The sequence below is a fragment of the Sorex araneus genome, chromosome 2, assembly GCF_027595985.1.
Source record: "Sorex araneus isolate mSorAra2 chromosome 2, mSorAra2.pri, whole genome shotgun sequence".
In the NCBI taxonomy this organism is placed as follows: Eukaryota; Metazoa; Chordata; class Mammalia; order Eulipotyphla; family Soricidae; genus Sorex; species Sorex araneus.
Genome location: NC_073303.1, coordinates 6,722,316 through 6,736,393, shown reverse-complemented (window position 1 = coordinate 6,736,393; position 14,078 = coordinate 6,722,316). Strand labels below are relative to the sequence as shown.

The 14,078-nt window shown below is 49.8% G+C and overlaps 1 protein-coding gene across 1 annotated transcript; it reads left to right on the top strand.

Moving 5' to 3' along the window:
- Positions 1-4,706: 4,706 nt before the first annotated feature.
- Positions 4,707-11,538, top strand: LOC129402398 (leukocyte elastase inhibitor-like). Its single transcript, XM_055128902.1, has 6 exons — positions 4,707-4,874; positions 7,249-7,386; positions 8,051-8,168; positions 9,223-9,365; positions 9,505-9,672; positions 11,143-11,538. Exons 1-6 carry the CDS (start codon positions 4,707-4,709, stop codon positions 11,536-11,538), a joined length of 1,131 nt encoding a protein of 376 aa, XP_054984877.1.
- Positions 11,539-14,078: the final 2,540 nt, after the last annotated feature.

Genomic DNA, 14,078 nt, shown 5'->3' with positions numbered 1-14,078 from the left:
AAAGAACCCAGGTGGGGGGAGTAAGAGGAGACGAACGGAGACAACAGGGGTGGGAGTTAGGGGCCTTGAGTGCATCAGCCATGTAGAGGCAGGTGTGTGTTTGTGTCCACTCTGCGGGGCTATCAGCGCTGTCAGCATGAGATGCAAACCACAACCACCAAACTTAAAAGTTTGCCTGTCCAGGAGGCAGGGTGGGGTGCAAGGGACCCTGCGGACACTGGTAGGGGGAAATGGATGTGGGTGGTGGGGTTGCTGTTGGAACATTGTGCTCCTGAAACTATGTCAATAACTATATGAATCATGGTGCCTTCACATTAACATTTTTAATGCAAAGTTTAAAAAGTTTAAATATTAAAAAAATCAATATGACCTACCACTATGCGCTCTCTCGCTCTCGCTCTCGCTCTCTCTCTCTCTCTCTCTCTCTCTCTCTCTCTCTCTCTCTCTCTGCAAAGTCTTAGAGTCTTGCATATCTTTATAGGAAGCACTGCCCAGATGACAATGTTTAGTCCCACCTATATGTACCCCAACCCTTCATGATGCCTATATAACTATGCTAAAAGGGGAAAGAAGGGTCTAAGATGACCATGAGGACTATGAGGACAAGAAGGATGGAACTATGATGACTGGGACTATAACCAAAACTATGACTACGATTGTGCTGTAAGGGGGAGATCAAACTGTGCTGGGGCGGAGAGAGATTAACTGCCTACCAACCAGCCTGGGGCCCTGTTCCTCAGTTCCCCAGTCCTTTGCCCATCTGTCGCCATGGTTTAGACAGGGGAATGGTTCTCGGCCACAGGGGAATGGTTCTCTGCCACCGAACGCTTGAGTCCACATGCCTGTGCTTTTCTTGTGAAACCTACAGAATGCTGGATTCAGAATTTTTTTCTATTTTGCACTCTGTGAGTCTTATGGGTGCATTTATACCATCGACATTGACAGAGATTATTTTCATGAGGTTTGTGCCATCTTTCTATAGAGATTTTTTATTACCGTTTCAATTTCCTTGATTGTGACAGGTCTATTCAGGTATTCCAAATCTTGACTCAGCCTTGGGAGGTTACTGGAATCCAGGAATTTCTCCATTTCTCTTAGGTTCACTGGTTTCGTGGCATATAGAATTTCAAAGTAATCTCTGATCTTTTGAATTTCTTTGGTTTCTGTTGTGATGCCCCCCTTTCCATTTCTGTTTTGGGTTACTAAGGTTCTCTTTGTTTTTTGGCTATTTGGGTCACACCTGGCAATGTTCAGGGTTTACTCCTGGCTCTGCACTCAGGAAATACTCCAGGCAGTGCTCAGCGGACCATATGGGATGCTGGGAATCCAACCTGGGCCAGCCGCATGCAAGGCAAACGCCTACCCGCTGTACTACCACTCCAGCCCCTCTCTTTCTTTGTGAGTCTTGCTCATGGTTTAACAGTCTTGGGTATTTTGTGTTTTGTTTTGTTTTGTTTTGTTTTGTTTTGTTTTCCAAATAACCGGCTCTTGGTTTTCATTGATCTTTAGATCGGTTATTTTTCCCAAATCTGGCTCATTGATTTCTGCTCAATGATTTTATTATTCCTTTCCTCCTGCCTGGTTTGCGCTCCTTTTGTTGATCATTTTGTAAGATCTTAAGCTGTGCAGTCCAGTTATTTATGTGGGCCCTTTCTTTCTTCCTGAGAAACGTCTGCTGAGTTATAAATTTTCCCCTTAACGCTGCTTTAGTTGTGTACCACAAGTTCTGGTAGTAGCTTGCATCTTCATTGCCATTTGTTTCCGGGAATCTTTCAATTTCTTCCTAGATTTCCTCTCTGACCCACTCATTGCTCAACATTGAGCTGCTTGATTTCCAGGTTTTTGTTTTGACTCTCCATTTCTGTGTGTGATGTGATTAACTTCTATCCTCAGTGCATCATGGTCTGAAAAGATAGTTGATGCCAGAGTCCAGGAGGGGGGTTTCCTAGATAGTTCAAAAGGGGTGTCCCCTCTAGGTCCCTTACATGGTGCCGATCAGGGGATGAGTAATGCCCTCGTCCATCAGGGGTGTGCATCTGCCAGGACTGTTCCTTCCCTGAGGTCGCCTGGTGGGGAAACCCCTGGGTTTCACTCCAGGGGTCCACAATTGGGGGTTATTGGAGAGCCCCCATTGACAGCCAGCTGGGGTTACACTTTGGGGTCCCCTATGGAGTCCACGAGGAGGAAACGTAGAGGAGCCCCCTCATGTCAGCCAGGCAGGGGCTTGCTCCTCGCTGTGATCCTGAGCCCAGGAGTGTTCACTCTCTGAAGGCAGCCGGAGGAGAGGCCAGGAGGGCACGGACGCCTGAGAAACCAGAGCATGGCGTCCTTCTGCTGGTGTGCTTTGTATTCCCTGGGTGCAAAGGGGCGGGTGGGCTGGAGAGACACTTTGGTTCCTGAAAGACTGTGACTTGATCCCTGTGATTTGAAACCGGTTCTGGTTTATCGAGTCCTGGCATTTCCTTGTGCCAGCTAGCTTCCTCACCAACGTAAGTAAATACATTAGAATTCATTCCGCATCAGGAGTGCAGACAGAATCCAAGTGCAGGCCCCCCTCCTGACTCATCTTTGGCCCTGTGAGTGGTCGCTCACTCTGTGGTCGGGGCCAAGGCCAGGTCACTGAAGCCCTTGCTCAGGCAGATGCATCTCTGGAAGGGTCCGCTTGGGCTCTGAGAAGCTGCAGACGCTCTTCAGTCTACACTCAAGTCCGCTTCTTTTGAACAGGACAAAAGCATTTTGATCCCTTCCTGCCATGCTCTTCTGGCCGCTTTCATCACAGTCAAGGTTTCAAAGTAGAATCCACGGTCAATCTCTTTTCCAGGGTATCTCCACATTGAACACAAGCATAAGCCTAAAAACCAGGAGTTTGGAGGGGGAAATGGAGAGTCCAGTGAGCAAGGCACTCGCTTGGCATGTGGTTGAGCTGGTTCAGTCCTGGCACCACAGAGGGTGCCCTGAGCCTTGCCGGGAGTGAGCCACAAGCAGAGAGCCTGGAGTCAGCCCTGAGCACAAAGCCAGGAGTCAGCCCCAAGCACAGAGCCAGGAGTAAGCCCTGAGAGCAGGCTTTGTGGCCCCCAAACAAGCAAGCAAATAACACCCCATGTGGAAGTCGATGTGGAGGTCTCGTTCTGTTCAGCAGGGAGAACCCTTCGTAGGGCGCAGCCGAAAGAACAGACGCAGAGCCCGGAGGAGGGAGAAAAGGCATTTCTTCTATGGCAGTTACAGTATTTATACCTCCCTGTTGGGAGGAGGTGGTGCCAGGACCCCCAACAGAAATGCAGGGTGTGGCACGGGATTTAGCTAGTAATAAACAAATGTTGATAGGATAAGATCAGTAAGATTAGGAGTGGCAACCTTTGCTAGGTGTGGCATGGGGTTAGCTAGTGATTAAACAAATAGTGACAGGATAAGATCAGTAAGGTAAAATGGCTCCCTACAACCCCAGTTGTCCCCCTTTGTTCCTTTCCACAAAGAGATGTTGAGAACGTGGCAGGGGGTGGGAGGGGGGAGTAAAGGCACAGTTATTTCATACCCGCCAACACCACGGATTCAGGGGAAATTTCACCCACTGGTATTCCCCTGAAATACCCCTGCCCAATAGTTCCTGCCATCATTATTTGGCGCCCCCTGGCATTCTGTGGGATCAGGGGAGTCTCAGGCTTGCTACAGGGTCCCCAGTGCTCTGCTCATCAGCTCAGAGTTCAGACGCAGCCCGAGGGGCGGGTGGGCTGGAGAGACACTTTGGTTCCTGAAAGACTGTGACTTGGTCCCTGTGATTTGAAACCGGTTCTGGTTTATCGAGTCCTGGTTTTTCCTTGTGCCAGCTAGCTTCCTCAGCAGTGTCTAAATACGTTAGAATTCATTCCGCAACGGGAGTGCAGACAGAATCCAAAAAGGCCCTTTGCCCCCAAAGTGGTGAGCAGATGCCCTGCAGTCAGTCCAGTTTACCGGGAAAGAGCTGGCAGGTTGCCCAGCTCTGGAAGGTGGAAGGGCGGGGCCGTGCAGGGTCCCAGGTGCCGCCCTGACCCGTCCCCACCTTCCCCACCTGGCTCTGGGCATGCCAGTCCCACCCTGACCACGCCAGGACACTGGGCGCGCCCGTCCCTCCCCGCGCCCACTTCCTGCCTGGCCTTCCTGGAAGTGCAGTGCAGGGGGCCGCACTGGGCCCGCCCATCCCTCACCCTCCCTTTATAAGGTGACAGCTCAGGCCAGGTCCCCAGGTCCGCAGACCTGAGGAGAAGCAGGTAGAGCTGCCCGGTGCCGGGAGCTGTGCGGGGCGCGAGGACAGTGCTGCTTTCGGCCCCCGTGCTGCCTGGGGTCCAGGCTGGGCATGTCCCATTCTGGAAGGCGCTGACCCATTGGCGCGCAGCCTCCACCCTCTGGATGGCCAGAGCCAGTGAAGGCGAGAGCGAGCGGCAGCGCTAACCCTGCACGGAGGGATTCTGTTTCCTGGCCCCTGCGGCCCCCAGTCCTGGGGACATTGAGGAGGGACAGGAGAGACCGGGTGTGGCAGTCGCCCTTAGAAGGAGTTTCGAGGGAGACTCGGGCCCCGGCAGCCAAGCTCCCCTGGAGACCCCCCGGGCAGTTGGCCAAGCCCCTGACAGCAGCGACTGGCCCAGCTGGGGGCTGTGGAGAGGGTGGGCAGGGGGGTGGCCTCACTGGCGGGCTGGGCCGCCGGCCTCTCTTCTGTCCACAGCCTGGTGACCATGGAGCCTCTGAGCGCAGCCAACACCCTCTTCGCGCTGGACCTGTTCCGTGTCTTGAGCCACGAAGACCCCAACGCCAACATCTTCTTCTCCCCCTTGAGTGTCTCCTCGGCGCTGGCCATGGTCTTCCTGGGCACGAGGGGCAGCACCGAGGCGCAGCTGGCCAAGGTCAGGCCAGGGCAGGCCACTCCCTGCTCTCTGACGTCGGGATCACGGGGGGCCAGGTGTCGGGGTAGGGGGCAGAGGGGCTGACCCCAGCTCCAGCCCAGACAGTCTCTTCAGGGCAGGCTGGCAGCAGCTGGGGCCAGGCCTGCGGGTGTCTGAGGCAGGCAGTGCGGACAGCTGTCCCCGGGGGCTCTCCCGGTCAGGACCCTGTGGGACTGGGGTTTTGGTGGGAGACTGTCGCTGTGCACTGCCACGCAGACTCGGGCATCCCGGCAGATCCTGAGGCCACTCTGCGCTTCCTGTCCTCCTTCCTGACCTGGTGTCTGGCTGCAGGGGTGGCCCCGGGGACAGTGCTGGGCCAGGCCCTGCACAGTGCACATGGACAGTCCTGTAGTGGGAGAGGCGCTTGGTGGGTGCTCGGGGCTCAGTCCCGGCTCTGTGCGCAGGGTCACTCCAGGCTGTGCTCAGGGGTCATTCCAGCTCTGTGCTCAGATTCACTCACAGCTCAGTGCTCAGGGAACCCAACGCACTGCTAGGGTTAGAACAGAGTCAGCTTTTGCAAGGCACCACCTTCCTCCCCCCCACCCCCTCCAACATCTCTTGGGCCCTGAGCCACAGTCGATGGGGGCCACTTCTGTGTGGGCAGACTCCAGCTCTGGTCTGGGACCCCTGTTTCCCCTGGGCCTGGGGAAGGTGCAGCAGCAACGAGAGTCCCTGGAACACACCTGCTCAATCCCTGACGCCCCTGACACTGGGTGGGAACTGAGCCCTGGGCTTAAGGTTGTGAGTTTGTTCCTGCTGGGAAGTTTCTACTCTTTTTTTTCTTTTTTTTTTAAATATTTTATTAGTGAATCACCGTGAGATAAAGTTACCGACTTAGAAACTTTTGTGCTTGCGTTTTTTGTCATACAATGGTCGAGTGCCCATTGCTCTACCAGTGCCCATTTTCTACCACCAATGGTCCAAGCATCCCTCCCACCGCCCTCACCTGGTCCTCCCCACACCCTACCCCGCCTCTGTGGCAGGGCGTTCCCTTTTGTTCTGTCTCTCCTTTGGGGTGTTGTGGTTTGCAGTAGAGGTATTAAGTGGCCATCATGTTCGGTCTATAGTCTACTTTCAGCCCGCATCTCCCATCCCGAACAGGCCCTCCTAGCACTCTTTACCTGGTGGTCTCTTCTCGATCTGGAAGCTTCTACTCTTGACCTTCATGGAAGCTCAAACCCTCCTGCCACTCACACTTGCCTCTTTTATGCATTCCCTGCACCCCCGTTTACCACGCACGGTTCCCTCTTGCAGATCGGCTCAGCTTCTAGCCTGTTTCTTGCATGGCAGCAGGTCAATCGTATCAGCTATGCAAACATTCCCTATCGAAGGGAACACTAAACTTCCGTACTGAGAGGGTTTTCTTCTTCCCGTCTCAAGCAGGGAACCAGCTGAGCCTGGTAAAGCCCTAACAAACACTTGATTTGAACTTGATTTTCAGGAAACCAAGCTTTTGTCATATTCTTAGGTTAGACAAGTTGTTTTTTCAACATATGGCTTGCTGCTGCTCTGTGAGTGATATAAAGAAAGTCCAAGGTCTTGTGCTCCTGCATGAGCATTTCTGATTGCTACCTCTGAGAACTTGAGTCCAATTATACTTAAGACCTACAGGCATAGAGCACGCTCATTTGGGTTTTTTTTGAGGGGGGCAGAAATGGCAGATTAGTAGAACTATTTAGTTTACTAACGCATATTTGTGGGATTACAAGTATAACCAAAACTGATGCAAAGCTGCTTCTAATATTTGAATCCTCATGTTTCACAAAATGATATACTTTATATTCTTTATTATTTGTTTTTCTTGGAAAATAATGTTTTGGGGGGCTGAAGAGATAGTCCAGTGGGTAAGGTGCTTACCTTGCATGAGATTGGCCCAGGATCAATTCCTGGAACGCCATATGGCCCCTGAGTACTGAAGGAGTCATCCCTGGATTCAGAGCTGGGAGTAATCCCTGAGCACCACTAGGTCTGGCCGCAAAATGAAGAAAATAATAATAATAATAACAATAATAATAGTAATAGTGTGTTTATCAGGAAATCATCCCTAAATGTAATTTGAGGAAAGCAATTGCAAGATATTATATTGTAACAAAGAGTAAACAGATCCAGAGAGAATGTGTCCTTTGTGTGTATGTGTGTGTGTGCGTGTGCGTGTGCACGCTTTGGGTCACACCCTGCATGCACAGGAGTTACTGCTGGCTCATGCACTCTCGAATTACTCCTGGCATTGCTCGGGGGACCTTATGGGATACTGAGAATTGAGCCTGGGCCAGCCGCGTGCAAGGCAAACGCCCTACCTGCAGTGCTAGCCCTCAGGCCCTGTCCTTTATTTTAGACCCTTCATTTCGACCTGGTGGAGGAGATTCATTCAAGATTCCAGAGCCTGAACGCCGATATCAACAAACGTGGCGCTTCCTACATTCTGAAACTCGCCAATAGGCTGTATGGAGAGAAAACCTACAACTTCCTCCCCGTGAGTACTTGGTGCTGTGTTCTGCAGTTCCCGAGGCTGTGCAGAGGTTTTTCCACACACTAACGCTAACAACTCAGTTTAAATTTGTAGAAGTGTTTTGAACATGATGTCTGTTTCAAGCCCAGAGGCTGCTGTCCCCTGCTCATTGAATGGGTTTCATTTCACGGTCCTGTGGGGGAGAGTCGAACCCCCAGTGCTCTCTGAATGTGACACTGACCCCTGTTCTCCTCACCTTTGACCAGCATTTGCATGTTGATGAAGATTTTAGTCAGAGTTTAGAGAAGAACTGGTTAAGTTTTATAAACACTGGAACTCTGCATGCTTAAATTCTGTTTACAAGATAGATATATGTGTGTATGTGCATGTGTGTGTGTGCGTGTGTGTGTGTCTGTGTATGTAATCAATGAGTAAAAGAGCTAGAATATTTTATGTCACATGAAATTGATGTTTGTTAGGGCAATTTTTGTGACATGGAAAGGTGTAAGAAAAGGGCTTCTGTATGTCATTGCAGGACATTTCTGTCTTTCCTTCTCTTTCTTCTCCTCCTTCTTCCTTCTTCCTTCTTTCTCCTCTTCTTTCTTCCTTCTCCTTCTACCTTCTACATCCTTCCTTCTTCTTCTTCCTTCGTCCGTCTTCCTCCTTCCTTCTGCCTCTTCTTCTATAGGAGTTCTTAACTTCGACTCAAAAACTGTACAGTGCTGAACTGGCCAGTGTGGACTTCCAGCGTGCAGCTGAAGATGCAAGGAAGGAGATCAATGCATGGGTCAAAGGGCAGACAGAAGGTAAGACCTGGACGGACCTCCCACCCTCCCAACACAGTTACAGCAAAGTCACTGCACTGGAAACTCAATGACATGTCATTGAAGACACTATCTATTTCCCACCCCGAACATTCATCCAAACCATATTTTTGAAATTATAAAATGTTGAATAAGGTAAAAGAACTAAATATCGAGGGGGGTGGAGAATGCAGTGGGTGCCATATTAGTCAATAAACAAATGCAAAGGGTCACCTTGAAATTATGAATCACTGTTTACAATCTCTGGGACTGGACATTTTTCTTTCCCAATAGCATATCTAAGAAATGAGATGTGTTATGTGGGAGTTAGTCTTTGCAGATCTCGCTGAGTCAGGGGGTTACTCGGGGCCCCCAGTTATTTCACAGACGATCCACAGCCCCGTGGGACCATCCACATGTGGTCGTATGTGGTGCCATAGTTCTGTGAAGACACTCTCCTGCATTGTGGATTTTTATCTTTCTCTCAAGAATAAACTTCCTGGTCGAGTGATAGTACAAAGGGAAGCATTTGCCTTGCATATGGCCAACCTGGGTTCAATATCCTGTATCTTATACGGTCCCCCCAGCATTGCCAGGCTCATTTCTGAGTGTAGAGCTAGGAGTCATCCTTAAGATCGCCAGATGTGACCAAAAAAAGCCAAAAAAGAAAAAAATTAAAAGAAGAATATCCTGGAAGTAGTTGAAAAACTGATACTAGTGTTTAAAAACATCTCATGGAAAAGTATTTTTTGTTCCTGGGAAGGATAACTGTTCACAAAACAGGCGCACTGGGGATTACAGTCTCCAGAAGGGGGAGACTGTCTGGCTCTCAGACCCCGTGCACAGGGCATGGGTCACCCTGACCGCCTCAGGAGTTCCTATTCCCTGGAGACACAAACCGCTCTTTCCCAACTCAATACCTGTTGAAGGAAAAGGAACTGGGACGAATGTACTCACACTGCCTGTCGGTGCCCCTCAAGGTGCATGGCAAAGTTTACATTCTCAGCTGTTTTTCACACACACACACACACAAAAAAAAAAAACCTGATCATTTTAGGGAAAATTCCGGAACTGTTGTCTAAAGGGGTGGTTGGCAGCATGACCAAGCTGGTGCTGGTGAATGCCATCTACTTCAAAGGGAAGTGGCAGGAGGAATTCTCAAAGCAGGACACCAGGGAAGTCCCCTTCAGGCTGAATAAGGTGAGAATCTCAGGATGCACCCTGAGCTCTGGGGTGGGGGTGGGGGAGCTGGTGACTCTCCAGACACCCTGTGCTCTGGGTGGAGGGGAGGGCAGGGAGTGCAGCTGTTCAGGGGCACTTTTCTTTCCCTCCTGTGCAGAAAGACACCAAAAAAGTGAACATGATGTATCAGAAGAACACGTTCCCCCTGGGCTACATCGAGGCCCTGAAGTGCCGCGTGCTGGAACTTCCCTACCAGGGCCAGGAGCTCAGCATGGTCATCCTGCTGCCTGATGACATTGAAGACTCTTCCACAGGACTGAAGAAGGTGACAGGGCCTCTCTTCAGGCTTCCAGGAACCCGGCTCTTCCCCGTCTGATCTGCCGGCTGTCACACTCACTGACTCCACTTTTCTTTCTTATTCTTTGTCCTTCCCCATGATCAGCCCTAGGACACCTCTTAAGTTCAGAGCTCAGCTGCGGTGGGGAGTAGTGGGGGGGGGAGGTTGGGGGTAGTTTGGACAGGCTGTGCCAAATGTCACCCGGTCACCAGCAGGGCATGGTGACTCTCTTCCTGGGTCTTGATCAGGAGGGCCAGAATATGGGTTTGTTGCTACTGAAACAGCTGTTGGAAGGAGCTTCATCTTAGAGGCTCAAGCCCTGTTCTCCGCACGCATTCTCACTGTATTCCATGAGAAAGCAGACTGTGAACTACCTTTTAAATAACTGTGGCAGAAATGGAGCCTTGGGCCAGCTGTTGGCTGAGAACTTGTTCTGCATGGGTGAGACCATGGATTGGTTCCTCACCAGTGAGTTGGCAGGGCGGGGGAGGGGGGAAGGAAAAAGGAGGGAATGAAACGGGGAGAGAGTGGTGAGAGGGAAATGGAAAATGAGAAAGAGGAGAGGGAGAGGAGGGAGGCAGGCAGACAGCTGGAATGCTGGTGCCATGGTTTGAGAATGAGCCCTGTTCTCTAATATGAATTTGACAATCCTTCTATAAGTGATTTGCAGGCTGTGGCCTCTCTTACCAGGGCTGGTACAGCCTGATAAAAATATCAGATTTCTTCAGTGTCTCTGCTTGCTGCTGAGTTTTTTTCTTCCCTACTCAACCTTCCTGTCAGGACAGTTACTCTTAGCCACGTGTGCCTATAGAGGATGCGTTAAAATCAGAGTTTCTTCTTCGCATCGTGTTTCCTTTCTCTTCCCTTTTCTGATCACATGAAAGTCCAGTTGGTACTTCTCGAGCACTTGTGAAGTGCCAAGTGCTTTATGAACCTGAGTCACTGAATGCTATGAGGTTGGTAGTACCATTACCCTTCTTTCCATCAACGAACTGGATCTTTTTCTATTTTCACCTGGATATTGGTAATGACTTTAGCTCCATAAGGCTCACAGTCATCAGTCAGAACAGAGCAGGGTAAATGAGCACTTAAAACTCTTTACATTTGCCCCTAGTCTCGTGGAGCCTATTATCTAATACTAAGCTCGCCACCCTGGCCCTCACTGGCATGGGTGGGTGGGGAGGTGACTAGGTAGAAGATGGATGGATGAGTTGTTTATGGGTGGGTGGGAGGTGACTAAGTGGCTGGATGGGTGATGAGTGGTTGACATGGACCCATACCCAGACCTCTGATAGCTGCAAGCACAGCTGTCATTTGAAAGCACTTACTGAAATACATTTGCACTGGACACCCAGGGAACTCATTAGCAACTGATTGTATGGATCCCTTCATCCAAATGAAGCCTAATCGATGGATAAAATTGTCTCCAACTCTTTCCTTTGCCCGTTCAAATTCCAGATCGAGGAGCAGCTGACTTTGGAGAACCTGACGGAGTGGACCCAACCTGAGAACATGCGTGTTGTGGAAGTCAACGTGCGCCTGCCCAGGTTCAAGCTGGAGGAGAGCTACACCCTCAACGAGGCCCTGGCCCGCCTGGGGCTGCAGGATCTCTTCAACAGCAGGGCCGACCTGTCAGGCATGACGGGTGTTCGGGATCTTTTCATTTCCAAAGTCGTGCACAAGTCCTTTGTGGAAGTCAACGAGGAGGGCACTGAGGCAGCAGCAGCCACGGCGGCCGTCGCCAACTCCTACGTGCCCGAGGAGCACTTTGTCTGTGACCACCCCTTCATCTTTCTGATCCGTCACAAGGCTTCCCACACCATCCTGTTCCTTGGAAGATTCTCCACCCCGTAGAGATGGGGCTGCAGAGGTCAAGTAGCAGCTGGTTAAGTGTCCTTCTGAGGTGGCATGTTCTTGAATCTTTGCCAATAAAACGACTACCCAAGCCTCAGTATTAATTCCATTTTTTTCGACACTATTGGTCATTGATACCCATTAACTTTGGTACAAGATTCTATTTCATCTCTCTTTATATTGAAAAACATAGTGATGGCATTTGAATGCATTAAGTTAATGAAAATGTCAAGGAAGAGACCAAATTCTTGACAGTATCGGGGTTTATGGAATCACTGTCTTCTCCCAATGGCAGGAAGAATACAATTGTGTAATTTATTTTACAGGTAGAAGTTTGGGGATAATGACATGGAGAAATTTGAGTTGAAGGGAAACTTATAAAGAACTCCTCAGTTGAAAGACAAGATAATACTCTGAGTCAGGCTGGGAGGTTAGCAAATGTACCTTGACCAATGTTCGCCACATGTTCTTAATAATGTGTTCTATTACAACACTCCAGCTTCCAATTGTTTCATTACACAGGCTCCCCTTTCATTCTTCTTTATCCTACATGGTAGCTTATAGGGATACCTGAGAATGTCGCAACAGGAAGATTTACAAGCAGACAGGGGGCTTAACTCACCCCATTGGTTTCTGCACAAGCTCTTGACTCCACCATCTGTACCAGTTTTTATGGTGAAAGGACTTGGTTTGGGACTAAAACAGTGACCATAATGGGACTCTGATTGAGAGAAATCTCAAATCTTTCCATTACAGTAATAACTAAAGGAGACTCAGCGTAGACTTATTCTCAATATTTGGCTTCACTAGACAACAAAAGACCCTCCCACTTGCAACTTGAGTGTCTCCCCCGGCACCAGAGCCATTTAGAGGGGAGAATGCAGACTAAGAGACAACACCTCGTGCTCCAAGATAATTTTGGTTAGATGTTCAATTTCCTGCCCTTCCATCTCTATGGTCAGCCTATCTCAGGGCTGATCTCAGCAAACCCTGGACCTAGCTAGTTGGGACCCAGGGACGCATACAGAGGAAAGTTTCTTCCCCATCAGAAAAGACTCAGCAAACTCCTCCCCCGCACTGCCATCTGGCCCTCTGCTGAGGCCCAGAGCTTGACCCTGCAGGACGGAGCTCAGCCCTTCCTGATTTCTGCCCGCCCAGAGCAGACACGCAGCTGGTCATGTGACCTCCATGATGGTTTGCGAGACTCCCCGAGAGTGCGAAACAGCGTCTCTGCACACCCCGAGTCCGAAAGCTTTCCTTTCTTCTCTTGATCGTGAGAGAGTTACTGGCATTGACCATATGCTGGGGTGGTTTCAGAAAATCCAACAAGAGCATTTCCTAGATCTAGAACTCTAGAACTCTTCTCTTCCAGCTCTTCGGCCTAAGAACTACTCACGGTCCAGAGTTAGTGATGCTCAATGGGTGGAAATGGAACCACTCTCCAGACAACTCTGCCTCCTCAGCAGGGGAACAAGCTTTGCTGATGGTGCAAACAAATGGTGCAGACAGAGAACGTCACTGTAAAATATCCTCATGGAGGGGCAGGAACAAAAGTGCAGCAGGGAGGGCATTTGCCTTGTGGCTGATCCTGGTTTGATCCTCAGCATCCCATATGGATCCCTCCCCCCTCCATCACCGCCAGGAGTCATTCCTGAGTGCAGATCCAGAAAGCCCCTGAGCATCACTGGGATTGATCCAAAAAAGCCAAACAAACAATAGCAATTAAAGAAAAACATTTTAAAATGTTTTTTTAAAAAAGATGGTCATGAAGAAGTAGGATACTCAGATCTCTTCAACCCTCTCTGAGAAATAAATAAAACATTAGCTCCAGGCCAGTGAGAGATGCCAGGACTCCTGGGATCTGGGAGTTGTACCTCCTGGGCAATTCCCAGTGCAGAAGACACCAAGATTGTAGTGGTTCATAGGTAGAGTTTAGAGTTCAGTAGCCCAGTCTTTCAGGGTTCCTGTCACTCCGTAAGGGATTTTAAAAACTAGACCCTGCACATCCCACTGTTCAGGATTGTGAAATCCTCTTGTTGGAGTTGGGTGCAGTCAGGTAAACAAACCCGAGTGTGCCCCAAATACACACAAGGTATGCCCTGAAATTGTTTTTTCCCCTCCTATGTTCTTGTGTTTTCTTGATGGTAATTTTTTTATTTTTCTTTCTTTTTTTTTTTTTTTGGTCACACCCGGTGATGCACAGGAGTTACTCCTGACTCTGCACTCAGAAATCACCTCTAGTGGTGCTTGAGGGACTTTATGGGATGCTGGGAATCAAACCTGGGTTGGCCCTGTGCAAGGCAAAGACACCACCCACTGTACTACCGCTCAAGTCCATTATGCCCTAAAATTGAACCTCTAGTTTAGAAGGCAGAAAGCGCCAGGCTGGTGGAGACTGGGATGGGCAGTGCTGAAGAATAAGTCAAGCTATCAGGAGATATCTTACTTGGTCTCAGGAGAAATTTCCCCCGCCACACACACCCCATTCTCGAGCTCCACAGCCATCTCCATTTGAGTCCCAGTGTCAAATAACACAGCCC